Source organism: Megalops cyprinoides, chromosome 19 (genome assembly GCF_013368585.1).
Source record: "Megalops cyprinoides isolate fMegCyp1 chromosome 19, fMegCyp1.pri, whole genome shotgun sequence".
Taxonomy (NCBI): domain Eukaryota; kingdom Metazoa; phylum Chordata; class Actinopteri; order Elopiformes; family Megalopidae; genus Megalops; species Megalops cyprinoides.
The window spans coordinates 8,802,362-8,824,548 of NC_050601.1; the positions used below are offsets into that span (position 1 = coordinate 8,802,362).

At 40.8% G+C, this 22,187-nt stretch overlaps 1 protein-coding gene across 1 annotated transcript in view; it reads right to left on the reverse strand.

The window, feature by feature from the left end:
* The window catches only part of sdk1a (sidekick cell adhesion molecule 1a), a 251,719-nt gene that overhangs the window by 124,742 nt on the left and 104,790 nt on the right, over positions 1-22,187 (reverse strand). The window contains exons 2-4 of the mRNA XM_036552383.1: positions 21,748-21,907; positions 19,213-19,319; positions 18,598-18,745 (exon numbers count right to left, since the gene is read on the reverse strand). Of these exons, the coding sequence (XP_036408276.1) occupies positions 18,598-18,745; positions 19,213-19,319; positions 21,748-21,907 (415 nt within the window). The remainder of the gene's footprint in view (positions 1-18,597; positions 18,746-19,212; positions 19,320-21,747; positions 21,908-22,187) is intronic.

Consider the following 22,187-nt stretch of genomic DNA (forward strand, 5'->3'; position numbering starts at 1 on the left):
CACATGAAATAGAAGAGAGAACAACCCGTCTCTTTTCTTACCCTCGGCTGTTGAGTGATGGCAAAATATGCCGCAATTTATGGCTGTCATCAGTCCTAATCATACCACATTACCGCACCCATTTATTTACGGCTTTTAATGATAATTTTAAAAAATGGAAAAAAAAAAACAGGAAATACTGCCTGATTGACATTGCTTCTCTTGTGGGGAGAACAGGGCAAGACAAGGTACGTGTGCATCAGGGTCCATAAAAATAAGACAAACACACAAACCAATCAGCATTGCCTAATAACTACTGGGAGCCATGGTGCAGTTGATTAATAGCGGTAGTAAAGGCGAATGCATGTAGTGGATTAACTGATGATTGGTCTTTGGGGGGCAGGGAGGCCTCAGAGAAAACTGCTTGTTCATTTCCATGTTAATCTATTTTTATGTAGCTTAATTTGAATTTCAAAAGTTCCCCACCTTCCCTCTGCCACTGCAGACAGGTTTATTTGTTACACCAAATAAATAAATGTCTCCCAGCCGCATACAGTAAGCCAAGACCTCTGTTTAACCCAAACACAAAGTGCTCCTACTTTCATGTTGAGTTGCAAAATTCAAGCGATTGCTAATTTTTTCAATACCTACATGACAGCTTGTGAGTTTGGCGGTCGCTGAAATCAATATTGAGAAAATCAGTAGCGTGGAAGAAAAACGAACAGAAAAGACAACAATGCTTGCTTCAATCCCTTACTGAGAGTTGTGGTTAAATTGAACAGTGGCCTGGTGCACCCAGCTGACTGCAGCTTCCTCTGTATGGATGGAGTCAGCACAAAACTGGAACCGGTCTGAATGTGCTCACAAGCCCGCACACAGCCACGACTTTAAGTGTACGCAATATTTCATTATAAGGCACGAGAGAATAAAATGTATTACCCGAGTGCTGGAAAGGCCATATTCACGGTTTTTAAAGAGCTCCATCTCCTACGTTCCTCAGGGGAATATTCAATCACTTTTATGCTCTCTTTAGCCTACATGTTTCCTGACCATCTTCTTCAGAGTCATTATAAAGCACATGCGGTAAGGAAAGCCGTAGCACTAAAGCAAGCGAAAGCATGCCTAAGAATGACTTTTACCACATTCCATTTAATAACGTCGACCACACACAGTTCCTCGCCGTAATTCACTCCTTGGTTTACACTAATCAATGAAAAGCCAGCTATTTTTTTCGATGATTGTCTGTCGTTTTACAGGAAAACCAGTGAGGAGGAAAAGATGAAAGCTGAAGTTCTCCATCCAAGAGCTCCCCAGCACATGCCAAAAGGCGACGTTTCACAGCTTTGGTTATTTCTGTGCGACCCACGTCACCACAAATAGCAGGCTGTTCTTCCTCCATACCTCCTTGCAACCACGGAGTAATCACTAGCTTTACTGTAGAATCCATCATCTCCAAAGTGTTATAATTTAAGGTTCACGCATAATACAGGTTTTTTTTTTGGCTGTTTGAGCTAAAGCAATCTTCAAGCTTTTTCCATTTCACATCACATTACCACTGTGAGTGCATTCATCTACATTTATTTATGCTATCAGCTGTGGAACTCACTGACCTCCACGGTGGTACTTTGTATTTGGGAGTAGGTGTTACCTATAAAATATTAGTTAGTGCAACACTGCAACAACAATATTAGACAGTGATAACATTTATGGACCTCTTGGAGGTCCCACTTGTCACTAAATTTTACTGAAAAAATCTGACCAAAAGATAATTTTTTTCCCACATTATATTCACAGCATTTTAAATGGTTTTCTGGAGGAGCCAAACTGCTGAAGTTTGCTTCCAACTGCTCCCTTCACAAAGTCATCAAATTCTTACTTTCAAATTCTTACTCATTACTCGACCACACAACAGATATTAAACAGATGAAAATAGCTTGTTTGAACCATGTTTTGATCATTTGAAAATCTTAACATGGGCTACACTTGGCTATAGTGGTGGTGGATACAAAAGAATGCTCCATTTTGTACAAAACATCAAAAACATTACTAATAACTTAATAAATGCCCCTAAAGTAAACAGACTACACTTATGTGATCATTACTGTTGTAATGACTGACATTTATGAAATTCATTGCCCTCATTTCCTAACTGTTTCCATTAGAAGTCATTTTCACAAGAGACCATCAATTGGCCAAAAAAGCACCACACAGGATTTCCAAAGGACTCTTTCAAACTTCTTTTTAAATAAACCCATACAAGCAATCCCTTGTGCAAAGGAGAAGGTCCCAAAACCCAGATTTTCTGAATCAGGTTGATGGATAAATACAGCTAACCCTCAATCTCAACAGCAAAGCTATCTGTCAATACCTCTCCGCGTGACACCGGTGCTTACAGGAATTCTATTGACTAGATAAGTATGTGGATTATGACTGTCATTGTGGCTGGATAAAAGGCTCTCTGCAGGATCTGGACGCAGCAGTATCTATGACCGGAGGGCTCTGAAAAATGGACTGACGTCAGGGAAATGGTGACCTGTCTCTCCCGAGTGCAGGCATCCTCTGGCCACTTTGCGCCCATGACAGCCTGGTCAACAGGGCAGGACTCCAGCACCTGATGTAATGGTAAATAAATGCCAAGATATGCAGGAAACAGGCGGCTGCTGAAACAGCTGACGGCGGAGTTGCACGGCAGCGCCGGGGGTTTGGAAAAACAGGAGGACGCTCCAAAAGCTGGGCCGCAGGGTACCAGTGTTTATTTACACTGATTTAACTTTCAACATTTAACTTTGAGAGCTTACCTTTCACTCCCAGATTTGTGGGAAAAAAAACACATTCAGCAATGAAAGTAAACAAACTCGGGGAAAACGGCATACAGCTGTAAATCACATTTTGGCAATTAACAGAAAATGCAGCCATAACCAAATAAACCATAACAAGTTTTCCATCAATGGTGGTTTGGCAATTTTCACTCCTAATCTTCATATTACAACATCTAACAGTGAGAGACTAGCAAACACCATTTCTATAGTAAAAGCCTGTCTCAAGTAAACAGTATTCAGCCCTTTGCAGAAATGACGTTCAGACATATAGTACTACCATTCAAGCAGTGGCAGTATAATTGAGGATTTGTTTCTAAGTCTTTCATATCAGTGACTGCCATTCTTTAGCGCAGCCATGCTGATTTCCAAAGTCTACCATCCACCCCCAGGAGAACTTCAGTACCCGAACAATGGATCTTTAGACTTATTAGCGGTAATTAGTGGTAATTGTCGGTGTCTTTAATTAAGTGCATAAAACGTGGAACTGAATGAATTGTGTAATAGGTGTAATTAACTCAACGAGGCCCCGCTGCTCTTCTCATGCTTCCTCTTCAGGCTCCTTTTACTTTTTTTTGTTGTTGTCTAACAGAAGGACAGAGAGCATCAGAGAGCAGCAGACTTTGGCCGAGGGGAATCAGAGCTGTTCTGCGGCCTATCAGGATGACAGAGACTCTGCCCTCTCTCGCGCTCCATGTTGAAGACGGTGCCTGGGTTGTATCAGGTGGTATTGATCCGCTCGCCCAGGTGTTTAATGATCCCTCAAGAGAAGAAAAGGGCAACTCTGGGGCCGGTGTGAGTACACAGAAGTGATGGAACTGTCTGTTCAGAGGCTCAGATAGACCCACCCTCTTTTGATTCAATATGCAGGGATGGGGATAAGGTCATTTGAGACGATTAATGGATCTGATTTCACTGACCGTTTGATGAATGAATTCTCAATATATCCTATATAATTTAACAGAGCTTAACAGGGTGAGCTGGGTTTAATTGAATAACTATGTATATTTCATTGTTTATTTAAACTTGTTCAGTGGAGCGTAGGTTCTTTAGCTGTTTACATATGCATACATACAAAGACAGCAAGAGAGGATGAAACAACAGAGTACTCTTTGGATGGATGGATGGATGGATGGATGGATGGATATTGCAAAGTCAGATCAGGACAAAAGAAAAGTGTCATATTTATTTCATGTACCACATTTCTAACGAATTTACAATGCAGATGAATCAAGCCCTGGACAATTAATATTTCATATTTCCATGAATGATGATGAGCAGCAATTTAACATTTTCAATTGAATTCAACTCAAAAATAAGTCAGACAAAGTCCTTCAATCGAAACACTGTAACATTCCGAGAACAGAGAGATCTCGAAACTTTTCCACTGTCAAAAAAAGTAGCGTACTGCCCCACTTTGCCAAAAGTGTACATGACTTAAACAGCTGCAACACAGCTATGCTCATGTTCCAAAACCCAACTCCCTCAAGTGCAACAACAAACCTGTGGTTTCTGCTGCAGTTGAAATCATCTGACTGATTAATTGGATCTTCCAAACCTGCCACCTTGGAATAAATCACTCCAAATTTAGCTGCGCTCGAATCACAGGCATTTTTTTTTTCTTTTTTTTTGCATTTACCTAGGCGTCACTGCTGCGTTTCACATATAACACAAAAGAACAGCCTGAGGCACATATGAGCCATAGTGGGAATCGCAGACGTACACCTCTACAACTCCAGTATTCCTGGGACAGTGCATATTCAGTGAACCCCTTCCAGAATTAGACCTATAGTTACTTACTCTCCATGGAAAGTTATTCTTATCCATGTGTATACCATATACCGTATATTAACAACAACAAAAAAAGACTGAGATTGTTTTTGAGTCTGTCTCTTTATCTGGTGGTCTCTTGGCATTCAATATCTGTAATATTCGTGATAACCAAGCTGCACACACAGCAGAGGCCTATGAGCTTCACTGGCAATTAGCTGGGGAATTTACAGCCATGCAATTTTACATATTACACTTGTGAATGCAAATCATCTCCATTATGAGATCCATAAAATGGGTTTTCTACGCAGTGACATTTCAAACCCCTACATAACAGGAGTCCCCTCACAGTGTATATTAACCTATGACCATGATAGTAGGTATTGGGAGATGTTATCCAAGCAAGAGGAACAGTCACTGACTGTGATGGCTACTGTGCTTGCCTGATACCATAAACAAGCTCAGTCATTATAATGTGTTTTTTCTTAGTAGATGCTGTTATTGAGAGAAACTTATTTTACAGTTTTTACACATTAGCTATTTGGACAATTTGATATTGATAGCAGTGGCCCACCTGGGAATCAAACAGGTAACCTTTGCATTATGAGTGCTGCTCCCTACCACTACGGCACACTGCTGGTCCTAATCCTCCAATGGAAAAAATAGTAATAATAAAAAATAAATAAAATAACGGGGGTTAGAATAAACAAAGAGCTTCCTCAATGTAGCACATCTCTCTCTCTCTTTCTCTCTCTCTCTCTCTCTCTCTCTCCTGTCACCTGTCACAGACACCTAAGTTTGCCCTTCATAAATACAGGCTTATTCAATGATGATGGTTCCTGCACATACTATGTGAAATAGTAAGGAGGATTTATTTTCTAATGATGCACTTGGATTTCTATGATTACTCTGTAAATGAAAGACGCTTCTCAAGAAGGTTTTAATGATCAACTTCAAGATTCTTTTGGGAAACGAGGCCCCGGAGACTTATTTTATCTAACTCTGTCAATGGTTGACTTGATTATGCTATTACAACTGTTTACTCCACTGATGCTTGTGTACACAGTGATGATGTCACTGTGATCTGCTCTCTAATTGAAAAGCTTTGATTTAAATTTTCAGGCAGAAAAACTGGTTCCTCTGCTCTGACTTGAAAAAACTCTCAAAAGCCATTTCCCTGGCTTCACATGGTGGAATCTTAAATTTGGTATGACTGAGACAAATTATGATTATGTCTTTGTCACTGTACAATTTTCTCTAAATCCTCTTGGAAAAAAACACTTCTCTAAATTATAATCCTTGTTTATAGTCTTTTATGATATATTATATGTATAATTGGATGACTTTTTGGGACCATATAATCTTTCTTTCCATTGAAAACAAAAACAAGCTACCACACACTACTGCACAATATACAGTACTACATTGCTGCCTGTTACAGTGCACCATGTTAAAATTGTTTTACACTCACACACATGAATGAAGGCACACACACACACACACACACACACACACACACACACACACAACACATACAGTATCAGTCAAAGGTTTGGACACACCTGATTAAGATAATGGAAAACATGCATTCAAAGACATTTTGATCTCAAGACATTCTTAAATGCTTAATTTTATTAGACAAATATAAATATTGAAGGTGATGCCTATTTATGAATTTCTTTCAAAAAATATTTTAAAAAATATTTTTTGGATTCTTAGAAGAATCTAAAACATAAGTTTTGATTTGTTTAATACATTTTTGGCAATATTCAAATTTGTGTTGTTTCATAGTTTTGATGTCTTTACTATTATTATAAAATGTGGAAAAAAAGAATGAAAGTTGTGTCCAAACATTTGACTAGTACTGTGCATGCACACATGGAGGTATGCGCACACACACACACACACACACGCAGGTATGTGCACACACAGACTCATGCACACAACCTACGGGAATTGAGAGCATATCTTTCAGATAGGCCTTCTGGGAGATAGGCAAAAAAGTGGATGTGCAAATCAGGACACTACCAAATGTTCTACTGGCCCAAGAGAGAGGCAAGGAGGACTGGATGAAAAAAAACAAGGAATCAACAGGGAGCTGGCAGAACACTTACTAGAAATGTTTTAATGCAGTGCAATAATATTAGAGTTGGTCTATCTGCACCAGTACTATGTCTCCTATCTGAAGCCTTCAGCTTCAGAAAGCTGAGGGAACCTGGCACCTTTGCCCAACAAAGACAGGAGAGTTGTGCTCAATGTCTTACAATTCAACCCGCAGCTGTAGTACAAATGCTATGTACGTCTGACCTACATTAAACTTTGATTAGCCCCTCTAACTTGAAATCAAGAACAACTGGACCTGCAAATTTATTAATTAGGGGACAATGACATTAATGCAATATTTCAGCAAGAGAGATGAATGCAATGACTGCAAAATGAAGGGAATTCATAGACAGAGGGGCTGTTCACAGAATGCTGAGGCTAGCCTAACTGACCTGCAGCCATCTTCTCCAACCTGTCTCATAATATGCAGCAAACAGCCATCTATGTCTCAGACCAAAATGAGCCCTGGGGCATTGGCTTATCTATGCTGCGCAAGGGCACTAGAATACAAAATAACTTTCATGTCGCTACACCCTCTGAAGCAGTCACCAAAATTCAATTACAAAATGTACTATTTGCGGTTATGGCTCCAACCGGCGGTTGCTTTGTGAAGAGTGGCATTAATGCGAAAGGGAGCTTACCAAAAGCTACGCTTCACTGCAGTTCTTAAAGGTCTACAGCACACGTAATAATGTAATCTCAACCATTCATTTTAAAAACCTTGGAAAGGCTGTGTAGAGCCTTGCATTATTTGTCCTCAATCAGACTGATTCTATAGTTGAGGAGATAGGGAAAGAATATAGAAATTACAACATTTTCAGTCAATTAATACAGTGGCATTACTTACTTCAAGTCAATGGAATGAATGAGATGATTTAACAGTAATTACGCATTACGTGAATTCATGAGCATGTAGTAATTGTTTTAGTGTTCATTCTTTTTTAAAACAGAAATTGAAATTTCATCAGCTCACAAATGGATATTCGTTTATAATGGGATGCATCAATGTTCTGATTTCAGTGACTAGAGGTTATTTATGTTGAGATGAGTACTATCATCATTAGAGTGTTTGGACAATGCATTTGCTATTCATTTTGGTAAAAGCTGACAGTGTTTTGTTCAATTATTATTGACCTTTAATTATATTTTTCTTAAGAAGTGCTTTGTAATTGCACAAAATGAATTATTTATGAGTTTCTAAGTATGCATAATTCACTCATTCATTTGCTTGATAAACGGATTTCAGAATTAATTGCTACAATCAATAGTTAATGCTGACTCGGCTGAAGCTGTAGAACGTAATTTTAGCCCGATAAAACGCTCTTGGTGAGACAGGATGCTGCATCATTGGGGATGCACTCTCTCCTTGGTTTGTTATTTCAGGGAGTGGAGAGGATCAGTCATCATGCAGGTGCCTGGTTCAAGTGAATCAACTCCATCTTTTCTGTCTTCCTTCTCTCCATCCATGCATCTACCTCCTCTACCTTTCCACCTCTCTCTTGCCTTCTCTCTTACCCCTGTCCTCTCTCCTTCCTTCTTCCTCCCTCTGTACCTTTTTTCCTCCCCTCATCCTTCCTTTTCGCTTTCTCCTCCTTCCTCCTTCTATTTGAAAACAGCAGCATGCCACAGGAAAGCACATCGAACTCTCCATTTGGTATGAGTAAATGACTCTCTCAACAGGCGACTAACAGAAAGACCGAAACCTGTAATTATTTCATGTTGATGGGAGTGATCGTTTTCTTTCTCTCTCTCTCTCTCTCTCATCTCTACATGCCATAGTATTACCCAGCCTTGCAGAAGCTTTCAGTCAGTTCTTTAAGCCTGGCTGCGGGGTGGCTTGTTTGCAGGAAGCCAGTACAGCAGCCTCGAGTGCTTCAATATGTCCGACATGAAATCAAGACCTTGATCATCCCTTTCAAAACGGATCGCCGCCTGGGCTCCCACGCACTTCTGGTGCTCTCAAACCCGGGAGCGAGGCCGAGCTCTGTGCGGCACGGAATGAGGGCCAGACAGAGGGTACATCACAAAAAAACATGATCAGCGCCAGTGAAGATCTAATATAAACCAGGGTAGAGTGGGATAAGGGATAAACACAACGGGGTAATTTTATCTCTCACTTTAACTAAGGTGCTGTCTGCATTATGTGGACACAGGAGGTATTCTGGAAATAATGATGAATTCTGAATCCTTGTCCAAATAATAGGCAGTTAGGTTATCACACCTCATTCCAGTTCTGGAAGACTTGTGGTAGGACAAATGTTGTCCATTTGTATAAAACCCCTGAATTCAAACTCATTGCTAATCCTTTAAATATCCTAGGAAAAGTGCTGTGCTGTGCTGTCTCATGCCTCCTCCGGTTCATATTTGCCACTGTAATTCAAAAATTGCATAAACAGAGAATCGCTAGGCAGTGTTACACACTGGTCTGTTGGAACTGCTTAAAAAAGTCATTTTGCAATAAAATGTTATTCACCAGCAGTCCTTTAAAGAGGAACATTCAGGAACATCGTCAACTTGTCACCCATGTAAATGGCTCAACACTGTTCATTTTGTCATTTGGAGTGGTACAATTTTTGGCTGGATTAGAGACAACAAGATGGGGTCATTATTATGAGCTGAGTAGTGCAGCTATTTGCCACCCAGTTAACATACCCGTTTGATTCAATAATACGATTTTGAAAGACACTGCCTGCATCACAAGAGACCCTGGCAGAAGAGAGCACACCGTCCCAATTTCACCACCCACGCCGCCACTGTGATCAAAGCCCTTCATCATTAGGGCCCTTTATATAGTTAATTTGGAGTCCTGTGGAAGGCACAGCTTCCTAAAATCTTACGGGTGCCTGACTGGTCAAAGAGGAAGTGAAGAGGAGGGACAAAAATGGAACAAGTAGAACACCAACACTCCTGTGCATTAAAATGAAAGGTCAGATCCTGACTTACAGTGGTTTTTGAAGACCCCATTGCAAAGGGAATGATATCACACAATCTGGCCTCCTAATCATTTTCCAGTTTAATCAGCTAAATAAATCCACCTATTCAATTGAGACGTGTGGTGAAATATTCTTCATTTTCATTCATTGATTCATTTGGCAGACATTTTTATCCAAAGCGACTTACAAGTGAGGCAGAGTACAACACAAGCAAATAGCCACATAAGAAGTCAACAATATTAGAAGCAGTCAACAATATGGCACAATACTCTTCTGCCAAATGGCTGCTGGGCATTACCCAGATGGATACTGCACATTTGTGGTGGTTGAGGTAAGTCGCCGCCCTCAGTATAAAAACTATGGAGATCCATGAAAGGCACTACATAGATAAAATACATTATATCCTGAGTGGTAACACAGCATATACTCCGTTTTTTGGCTGACAGAAGTGTAAAAGCCAAAATGTGGTATGTCCCTCGTTTTCTTCTTATCCTCTTTTTTTGGCTGATACTACCTCTGACACCTGCAGTACAGGTACCAGACTGCTGCACTGCTAATGGGGAGTTAGAACAGCGTCAGACAACTTAATGGTCCCAACAGTACTGATCTGGAAATGTGAGTGTACACACACGCCAATATATTCCTAAGGCTTTGGTTTCTCATGGAACAAGCCAAGGAGGCTTTTAATTTCAAAACCACTCCAGTGAAAACTACCACAGCTGTCTGGTTGCAAAACAGCCCGGGAAAAAAAGCGATGAAAAATGCCTTGTCGTCATGCTAACTATAGTCCTGTCTGGAGTCTCAACAATGTGAAAATGCTCAATTATTTAAGATAAGGGGGAGAGCAGAGGATGACGAATGTGGTGGGAGGCCCACAGGGAAAGCAGGTCCACAACCGTCCCGCTGACTAATGACGAGCCGCTGTAATTAACATCACAGAGAGGCCCTCGAAGCTGCCCACCGCATTACGCTCAGCAACAGGAGCAGCTTCATGGAATTCAGTTTAACAAAACTGGCCATTTATCGTTCAGCAACTGCAAAGAAGACAGCATTGATAATCTGAGCGACTTCAGAAAAAAAAAAAAAGCCTCAGTGGTGAAACATGGGAAGACCAGCAATAGGCAACCTGAAAACCTGCCAAACCAATATTTTCTCCGGAGCAGCTGGCAAAAATGTGATGTTCATGTTCAATTAGACAAAACCTGCAGAGGGTATATAAACAACATAAGAAAGCAGCACTGCATATTAATTCGTAAGTGGAAAAACAATTAACCGGTAGCAGTGAAGTGACTGACAGACAGTACGTAACCAATCAGCCCTCATTAAACACGAACATTAACTGTTATCATAGACAAATTAGGCATTCAAGCCCATTTGTCCGATGTGAATATTACATGTTTGGCTGAGGTCATAATATCAGATGGCATTGTGTTATATGACTATTGCATCCAGTTAAGAGAGAACACAGAACTGAAAATGATAAATTACATTAAATTGTCATCATTCAATGTGCGTTCAACAGAAGAAGCCCCGGAAAAACTCTTACAACACCATTATATGTAGAAAAGAGATCTTAAACTTTTTTTGTGTCCTACATTCATTTTCATTTCATTTTAAAATGAAATGCTTCTGTGTCAACACTGGGGGGACTGTTTGGAGGGGGAGGTGCCCATGGCAATTAAGTTGATCGTGACTGTCAGTAGTATATTTTAGAGGAAAAAACAACAAACGTTGGCAGAACAGCAGGGGGACTTTGATAAGCATTGCAGACTGTAATTTCTGATGCAGGGAGACATGGTGCCATTGCACACAATCAGCTATTTCATGCTACATTAAGAGACCAAAGGGACATTTCAATTATCTGGGGGAAGGCATTTTGCATTTTGAATCTGCAAGTTTAAGTAGTAATCAGAAAAATCTGTTTATTCAAGTTTAGATTGTTAGCAAGTGGTCACAAGTGATCTCTCAGTTACAAGATGATCCAGACATATTCAGTCTATGCAGAATATTTTCTTAAATTCTCTTTTTTCATCCCATGTAAAAAGTATTTATTAATTCAAAGAGAGTGCTTCATCAGTTTTAGGTAATTAATCAGAAGGTGTACAATAAAACTCCTTGCTGGAATTCAATTAGCATATCACTAGCTGCCAAGAATAGTTCTATGTTTAAAAAATTCTGTTAAATCATTTCAACCGCCACAAACTACAGGGCAATCATCAGTGAAAATATTTGGGTAGGGAGTGACTCATTTATCAGGTACCATTACCTTTTCATTCCAGGTTTGCAAGTATGAGAATGTATTAAGAAGTAGAAAAAGAAAGCATGCATACATCTGCAAGAGAAGCACAATTGAAAATGTAACTTTGGTTTATAAAAGAGCTATCTGGCACACATTGTAAAATCCAATAGGAACACCATCTGTTCATCAAGTTTAGACTCCCGCTGCCACTTCAAATCAGAGGTGAGAAACCAGCCCACTTCCTTCCTGTCACCTGTCTAAAATGAACCACAGCACCCCATAAATAATTTCTCTTCATTTGTCAAACACCCTCTCAAAGTGAGGAAATACTTACTTGCTGCTCTGTTGCAGACAACGTCATGCATCATGTGAATCAATCCAGATTGCCACGAAAAAATGCTGTCATCATACAGCATCACAATAATAATTTCTCTACTGCCCACAGCATGTCTTTGACCTAAAAGACCAATTCACTTTCAAACTTGCGGTAAAATGATGGGAAGTTAGGAGCACTCTACCCAAATGACAATATGTTGCATTGCTACGGTGGTATTTCATGTGTACACTGAATTGACTTTGATACTTCTGAACTTGACATGAATAAGTGTTAACAGAAAGTGGAGACAGAACACTCGAGCGCATCATAGTAGAACTATGGGGGGGAAGGAGTCCTTGCTCTTAGATCCTTAATTTACAGCTGCACAACACCAGGCCATAACCTTTCATAATGAGGAACAGCACATGGCCACTGACAAAACCCTCTGTTCTGAGCTCATTCATATTCAGAACTTCTCTTTTACATTACTCTGAGCAACTTCTTCCCTCGGGACTTACTGGCATTTACATTCATTATGGAATCTTATAGATGAGGCGGTTTACCTATTACCTCAGAGACTTCTTCAAATAAAGGCCATTGTATTCAAAATAAACGGCCAATTAATACGAAGACAAAGCTTTCAATTTGAAGTAAACCAAAGACAGTGTTTGAGAAGTGAAGATATAATTATGATTTAGATTTGAAGCTTGAAGCTAGCGCTACATCATTTGAGAATAGTGAGGAAGCAGTGGAAAGTAGACAAAGACAGTAGATGTATTATAAAAAAGCAAACCTAATGTAAAGACCTAGGAAATGAAAAAGAACATTCTCAAATGTATTTTGGTGTAATGTGTTAGATTCCTATTCCTGCAGCATTCAAGACATAAAGAGGACAGAGACAACACAAACTATTGTATTGTACTATGTCTAGAACTCCACAAATCAACCATTTCATTAAAAAATCGTAAATCTATATATGACTGTGCTAAACTGCCCACACTTGGTGAATTTCTGAAGATGTGTTAATTTAATACTTGCAGTTAGGTGTTGATTTTGTAATATGTTCATTTAAAATCAGCAATATTATAATCGTAAGAGTGAAGTCATCCAGAATAGTGGGCATTATTAAAACAGTATTTTAACAGGATGATATCTTTTCTTCATTTCGGTGCATACTGGATCACTGATTAGATATCTTGCGCAGGTGGTGTGCGCAACACATCACGGCAGTTTTCAAGGCGTGATCAATGTCGCGATAAGGCGGCAGCAGGGGAAATGACCAGGCTGTGCCCTGCCTCGCTGTCAAGAGGGAGAGGCTGGTGCCGAGCGGCCCTCGTTCGGGTCTGCCGATCCTTATCAGATCAATAACTTCATAAAGCACATCATCACAGGCAATCAGGGGCCATCTCGCTCACATATGACAGGACATGGAGGAACAGGCCCCGATGACAAATGTCAGGTACATGCCTGCCTGCAGGCTGGAGTTTTCCCTTCACGTCACGCCCCTGTGTTACCACGCAGCGGGCAGGAGCTCAGAAAGAAAGGGGAAGGGGGTGGGGTTGCACTGGTGTGAAGCACAGGCCCTCATCCACCACTCACGCTTGACACATCATCCATTCGCACAGCTGGACGCTCGGCGCCACAATTCAGGCCGCACTGCAGAGGAACACGGCGGCGTTTTCCCACCTGGAGGGCTGGCCCGTGACCCTCAAAGGTCCGGATCCCTCACTCCTGCTCTCACACTGCCTCCTTAATCCATTTTGGCTGCTCTCCCTGCAGCAGATGGCTTCATATTGTGTGCCAGTCTAGATATATGAGAAAAATAACTACCATCACACAGAGTCACAGCGATCATTCTCTACTGCCTCACTTATTAATCTGAAACCAGGCCACTATCATCTTTTGCAAAAGGACCCAGGATTACTAAGAGCGCAACTGCAGATTTTCTATGATCAGATATTTAGCTGCAGTGTTCCTTCTGTCCTCCATCTTAGAGGTTTCTGCTGGCAAGCGAAGGTTCTGGTACTGTATGTGTCACTGTGCATGCTGACTATGTGTGTGTCTGTTTTAGACCATGCCCCTTAAAGAATGGTCCTGACGATCCAGAAAATCAGAGCCCTTGCAGCTTAAACAGGCAGAGAAAGAACTTTCAATATGATGTGCACCAGTCCATATGTGTACAAGGAATCTGAACTGCTGCTGCCTGAAATAGGTAATCAGAAGTTAAAAGAGCCACTCCAAGAAAAGTAACCCACTTGTATTTCTTATACTTCCAACCTGCAATGTAATTAGTATGACTCTCATGCCCCGCATTGGCTTGAGAGACTCTGAACTGAACCACCTGTGGAGAGGGTGCGCTCTGCTGCACTTTATATTCTGTCAATGCAAGATTTTTTTTTCAGACAATTGCATGCTTAATGCCAGGGTGGTTCTGATCCATAAATGACCGAGTATCAGGCCAATCGATTCTGCACATAGCCGCCCATGCTCTACAGTAAACATACATTCTGAGACATGCTCTTAGGGGAGGGGAGTCGCTCAGAGACCTGTGTCTGGCACGGAGAGGGCCGCGGCAATTCTGAAATCTACCAAGACCATAATGAAGGCGTATATCATCAGAGGCACGCAGGCTGATTTGTGCGCCCCCATATTATTGCCAGCAGCTATTGATTCTGGGCTGTGCCGTTCCACAAAATGAACTGACATGTCTTCCAGCGCTGCTCTCCTCAACTCCCAACAGGTATATAATACCGCTTCTGAAGTAGAGCCTGTTTCCAGCCCTAAGACTGTGAGGGAGTCACGCAAGCCTCGCAGCATACCGCTCCCTTTTCTCCTGCACAGCTGATCGTGCTGCACCTTGCACTACCACAGGACAATTAAGACCACATCCAATTTCACTGCAATGCCCTCGACCAGAAATCTAGTTGCCTCACGTCGCTCAATCAGTCCGGCCAGGTCTGCGGTGCTGTTGTTGAGGGGGGTAAGCCACTTCCTGCCTCCCGAAGCCTGAGACGAACAGGCCACTTCCTGTCTCCCGAAGCCTGAGACGAACAGGCCACTTTGTGCCTCCTATGCAGCAGGCAGTGCTCTCACTCCACCAGATGGGACCAGAGAGAACCAGATAAGAGCAGATTGCCAATTCAGGTAATAAGCAACCTCCGTGTCCTGCCCTTTTCATCTCTCCCAGTCTGCCCTTCCGTCACTCCGGAAAGTGTCCTGAGAACACGGTGCACGCAAACCGAAAAGTTCCTTCTTAGCTGTCCTGGAACATCTGAGGTCAAGGTAACAGGAATTCCATTCCGATTCCTGATGCCCCATCCATCTCACAACAGATGCAGGTGCTCTCCTGCTAATGGTCTTCCTGCTTTATAACAATGAGCCTGATTATAAATCATGCAAACATTTATCAGCTTTACAGCTTTCCACGACTAAAGGTCCCCAGTTGGGTTCCAGGAATACAAGAACTGTTTAAGTCTAATCATAGCAACTTTTCACCTCAAGCTCAATATTTACAGTAATGAAAATTGCCACTATGTCTAATTAAAGGATCCTGTCATCATACAATAACATGTACTATGTAATATATGATGATATGTAATACATATAGTACATAATAACACATGTATAACAATGCAACAATAACATGTAATGCTAGATACATAGAACCAAACTGAGCTGTTATAATGTTTCATTATTGAATACTGCTACCCTTTTGCTACCTCCCTTTCTTATTAATCCCTCCTAATCGCCTTGATTTAGCAGGGGGAGACAGAAAGCTCTTCCTGCTATCAAAACAAACAGCAAATAGTTCAAACAGAGTCACAGCTGCAAAAAAACTCCCTTTAACCGTATGCCAGTATTTACAATCAGCTTGTTCTCTGTTCATGTGGGTATTTAGTATGAGACTTAATAATAACTCTTTAACCCAAATCGGTGCCATTACTTGTAATCTTTTGTCTTTGCTAAGGCAAAAGAAACAAGAAAAATGTCAAGCTAGCTAGTGATGATATAGCACCAAAAACATGATATTCAAACTGCCAGTGTTGTTACAAACACATATGCACTTGATTTCACAATTGTTTGACATTCTTGTGCATCAGCAAAAAAGACATCTGCTCCAACATTAATTTATGAAACAAATTTTAGATAGCTTATTAGATAGGTTTAGATTTAAAACTGTCAGTTTTTGGATAATATTTTAATGTGGAGAAGGGCTTCTTGTTCAAAACGTGACACATTATGTTGCATAGGCTTTGAAGAATTTATACATACATTTCAATGCGTCACTTGGGGAACCATGTTTGACACCACCAGGCCAGTTCAGGTCATAGGATTTTACTTATTGAGATACTGTGTCAGTGACAAGCCTACATAAAGAATATGTTACTTCAAAGGGCAAGACCGACAAGAGCTTTTCCACAGCCTTATATATGAAACAACACTTTCTAGCCTCCAAGGCATTATTTTCCTTCACAAACAATTGGTAGCTGAAACAATAAAGGGTTTCATCTAATGATACTGTGCAAGTAAATGACTGAACACCTATAACAGTGCGTAGCTCACAACCTCAGTGTTCAGTGAGGATGCCATAAGCTGTTTCACGCTCCACTATGGCATCAAAGCTATGCTTATAGCGGATATAAATATCATCATTTTTAAATTTATACCCCTGTTCATGTTGTCATTCAAAGTACTGTATCAATTCTGTACAACACTCTACAATCAATAATGCACATCATATTCATAAGGACCAGAGAATCAACATCATGGCAATGTCCTTTCATGCATGACTTTAATGACGAACATTGACATGCAACTAAGGCACATGGCCAAGTTTGAGTTTTTAGACAAATCAGGAACACCTACAGGATGGCTCAATAAATAACAATATGTAACGATAAATAACATTTAAGTCTCATTAACTTTTTTTAAGTTAAAAATATGAGTTAGATCTCCTGTTCCACCGGACCCAGTTGGCACACTGCTGGAGGAGGATGTTTAAAGATCTTTAAAAAAGTGCTGGACGCTCTTTCGTCTTTCTCTTGCATTCTTGCATCAGTCTTGCAGCACCTCAGGCTGGTTCACCTCAGGGAGGCCCCCAAGCAGCCAGAGAACTTGTAGCTCTGGGACACACCAGGGCTAGGCCCTTACACAACGCCTGCGTGAGCGAGCAAAGAGCCACGCAGGACTCTCCCCCTGCATCCAACAGAAAGAAACTGGATTGATAGCAGAACAGTTTAGGAACATGGTTCTGCTCCCTTGGTGGGGGCACTGCTGTTATACCCCTGGGCAAGGTACAATACTTAACCAGAATTGCCTTTGGAATTATTCTGCTGCATAAATGGATAAAAAAAAATGGTAAGCTGCGCGAATTGCTATTGGTGAGAGTACCTGCCATGCAGAGTATTTTAATGGGATGACTGAAGAGGCTACAGTAAACCCAAATGATAACTCCTGAAAGACAACTGTCTGCACTGAAAGCCGGACTGTTAAATAAATAAATAGTAACAATATGGAAAGATTATAACTAGTGCCAGCCTAATTAATTGTCTTTATCTATGAGGAAATATTCTGTACACATCCCAAAATATACACAGACATCCTAAAAAAGACTTTTTTCCCTTTACTCCACATTTGTCAATTAATGTTTTTGATTACTGTGAATTTTGTGTTTATGATTTCTGTGGTCTGCTCATTCTACTAAATCTGTACTAATTTAAACAAGCTCAAACTAATAACATATTTGGTTTATTCTAGTTATATTAATAGCTAATATTAATTAGCTGATGTCATTTAAAAACAGAAAACATTTGAATCTTCTGGGCTTATTTCAGTTTTGCATATGGAAGGAACCTCAATGTATCACAAGTTTCAGACAACTCGAGAACTTTTTTGGGAGAGAAAAAAAAGTAATCTATTACATTATGTCTAGATAGAGACATAGACAGAGAGCCTCTGATTTGGTCCCTCTTGGAATTAAAGACACTTTGAAGGGCTGATAGAAAATCAGATTTCTGTTAGCAACTGCTGTCTGGGTGAGCTGCTAATTCCACAGAGGGAGTGAAAACACACCACGCCAAGATTAAAGGGTTGCAGGGAACAGGCATTAATTGCACTTTTCTGGCTGGGCGGGGAGGGGGGAGCACATGGTGCAGTGCCAAGGCTGCCACTCTCCTGTGCGTCTATGGCTCGAACAGTCCTTCCTGTGGGACCATCAGGCCCCTTTCAACACCAATACAGAGCCCTTGGCAATGGCTAGCGTCTGCCGCCGCGGTCTGCGCTTGAGCGCTGCAGGCAATTACACTCTTTACAGAAGGACACGGGTCGGGTGCCAGCCTCTGCGGTACCTTGGTAATGAGAGGCTGCCCTGCTCTCCCAGAAACACACGGCTGCTCCCTCAGATGCCGCCCTTGGGTGGCACCAACGCCAGCGCCTACTTACACTCTGCTGCTGGGGATAATCTTGTAGCCGTCCCGGAACCACGTCACCTGCGGCTGGGGGAAACAGCTGACCGCCGGGGAGTTGAGGACGGCCGCCTTCCCCTGTGATACTGTCTTCCTCTGCTCGGCCTCCACAAAGCTCCCCATGTCTGCGGGACAGAGGGAGTATAAGTACCACAAGTCAAGTTCTGCTCTGAAACTGCACCATGAGCAATATTTAGCAAAAGTGTAGGAATGTCTTTGGGGTGAGATTATACTTATGTGATGGCAAAAAATGGTACTAAACCTATTTGTCAATGAAACAAAATCAAACATTTACCCCCGCCCCCCAACACACACGCACACACACACACCGCTTCATGGGCATTCCTATTTTGAGATTCACTGCTCGTTATTGGCTTGACCTTTCTGCTGTTTGTGCACCCAAATTGACAATGAAAAAGCACTGCAATTCTGCTCTGTTCCACAGGTATGTGGCTGACTTCATCTTGTGAAAGATGGGGGTGGGGGGGGTGGTAAAGTGTCAGGGATCAGAGAGAAATCTGAACACCATAACTCTCATGTAATAACAAACTGAGCGAATTCTGTTACACAAACCCCTTTACTTTGCACTTACAGGCAACCTGTATTTCTGCTTTCCTCTGAATCAGAGCTCCCATCCGGTTCCTAACCACGCACTGGTAAAACCCAATGTCAGAACGCTGCAGAGACTTAATGGTATACCTGTGAACAAGCAGAAGCCAGAGGAGAATCAACATGTAAGAAACACAATAAATACCAATTTCATGATTTATATCCAGTCTGCATCTTCTTGTCATAGTCAACGGCAGCGTTTACAAAGTCCGTATAGGTATATTATTCAGTGTTCATTTTCCTAACAGGTTTTCCTGTTTACGCCAACTTCAGGAGCAAATAATGTACTGCCATATTCTATACATATTCTTTATATTTCCACCAGTGTTAACAGTGTGAGGTTTCTGCAGTCAGCAGTTTAGAGTAACAAGGGAGAAGAAATTGGCCCACACTACGCAAATGCATCCCATTCATTTTTCATTCAAATGTTTTACCCTTGACAAAAACCTGGATTTGAAGGGTGTGCCTCAGCAGTTAGTACTGCACATTTTGCCAACCTGCACATTAGAGCGAACAATTAAAATGCAATTAGAGTCCACAGGCAGATGATTCAGTGTTCACTTACGGAGATGGATCTAAGACTTTAGCCAAATACCATTTTTCACACATATTTGAGGAACAGATGCAAAGCATTAAAATGTGTTGGCATTTCCAAATGTAGGGCCTCTGCTGCCAATGAATAATACTCCTCAGCAAAATATATTCATGTCTATTTGTGTCCATAGAAAGGCCTATTGAAATTCCTGTCTATTGCATGTGTTTTTGCATCTCAAAAACTGGCCTGTCCTCTAGGGAGAGTCAATAAATCACATACCCAGATTTGCTCAGAGTATACTGAGCAAATGATGAGCTAATTTAAAACAATACCAATGACAGCAGATGAATGCGAAAAAAAAAAAAAAATTCTTTCCACTATCAACTGTGCCTTGGATCAATATATACCCTAAATAAAGCTGGTCTCTTTTCAAATTCTTATTTATTGTGCTATTATAATTCTAGGTCAACCTTTTTCAGTGGTCTTGACTATAACATGATGGTGACGTCCTTTAAAAGGTTTACTGTTGAACGGAAGTTCTAGTTAACATGAAGATTCCTTCACAGGACAGACATACAGTAGAATACACAATGTTTTCAATTCATCATTTAAAATATATACTCAGACTCCGCTAAACAACACATGTTCCACTTGCTTAAGTTATTGGAACATGATACTGAGAATAAATCAAGCTTTTTCATTTTCATTCAGCATTTTCAAGTACAGTGGCTTAATAAAATTTTTTAGCCATAATTATTTTAAAAATGCATGGAACATCAAAAGCCACTATTTATAAAATGTCATAACAATTACAGCATTTATCAGATAATCTCATTATTTTTTGCACATTAGAGACTACATATCCAAGTAAAAACAGCGGTGTGATCCACAAGGAATATATAATATACTGTAGGATATGCAAGACAGGATATATTATTTTCATTATAATACAATAAAAAGTGTGCCTTATTCAATTATGCTTAAGGCAATTGCAAAATTACCAGCATCAATCTTCTCTCCTTTGAGATTTCCCCTGACAGTCAAATCAAGATATTCAGTATGGTGCATTTATGTGTTACCAATTAAAAAATCTAACCTTACAATCTTTTGGTATTTCAGTTTGTCAGCTCTTTTGAAGTTCGTGAAATTACTTATGAAAAGGCAACAATGCTTCCCACTGACAAAGTATCTCAAGAACTCAGATACATTGAACACCGAGTGATCTGTACGATTGGACTACTCTTGCCTCAATCGCACAAGCAGGACCTTACACGAAAGTGAACAATGTTGTTATTGTTGTTGTCATTACTGTAGTATACTGTACGTCAGCTCAGATATGATCAGCAGTCCTTTTTAGTTTGTTCATTCCCTGAGAGATGCAACAATGGCAGCAGTGGAGAGGGCAGCACACAAGCTGTTAGCATCCTTGCCAACTGTTGCTGGGTTACCGTGCTAAAGGGTTTCCAATCACGAGGTGACACAACCATAGAAAGCAGGTGGGCTATTAGTGCAAACAGTCCTGGCATCAGAATGAGTGGTGAAAGCCAGTGATGGCATGTGCTCCACTCTGCGAAAGTCACATTTGGCCTCTATTATCCCTCTTACCCCATTATCCCTCAGGGAAAGTTAACTATATATAAAACAGGCAGAGGTGTAAAACAGGCAGAGGGCAGGAATACCCAAAAACACGCATATACTGCATGTACCAGACCATAAATGTGAGTCAAAACAGTCCAGGCACCATCACGCTTAAGAGACTTACAGATCGCAAAGTAGTCTGTATACATATTGTTAATTTTGTTAATTATAATTTTACATAATAACCCTAAACTTCCCTGTCTGGTAAATTACAGCCTGCAATAGCTACTTGGACCCAAGAGGACTGAGCTCTACTGCAAACAAAAGCTGTCTTGTTACACTCGCATAAAATTCAATGTGATAGAAGTGATAGGCCAGTGAGATAACAAGTAAGTGGGTACTTACTTGTACTCAGGAGAAAAGGTGGTGATGTCTGTGTTGTTGAGCATCCATTTGAACTCCAGGGGCCAGCTGCCCTCAGCCAAGCAGGTCATGACCAAACGGTTTCCTTCCAGGTGGATTTCCGGGGGACCTGGTTCAGTTTTGAAATATGGGGCCACGTCACCTGGGAGAGAAAAGACACATGGATTAAGTTCAGCCAATTAAGTGTTAGATTCAAATACAGTTGTAGAGTATTTGTGAATTTTAAAAAGCCAATATTACTAACATAGAACAAAGCTTTCACGTGACCATGTGACTTGCAAGACATTTTATCTGTTTCAATCTGCATCTTCAAGGCATCACTATAGACACTCTGATCCCAGCAATCATTAGGTAGTAAGTGCAGGTGTAACTAATTATACAATTTAGGACTAATTATAAAGAACTTGTTGGCTCAATAACAT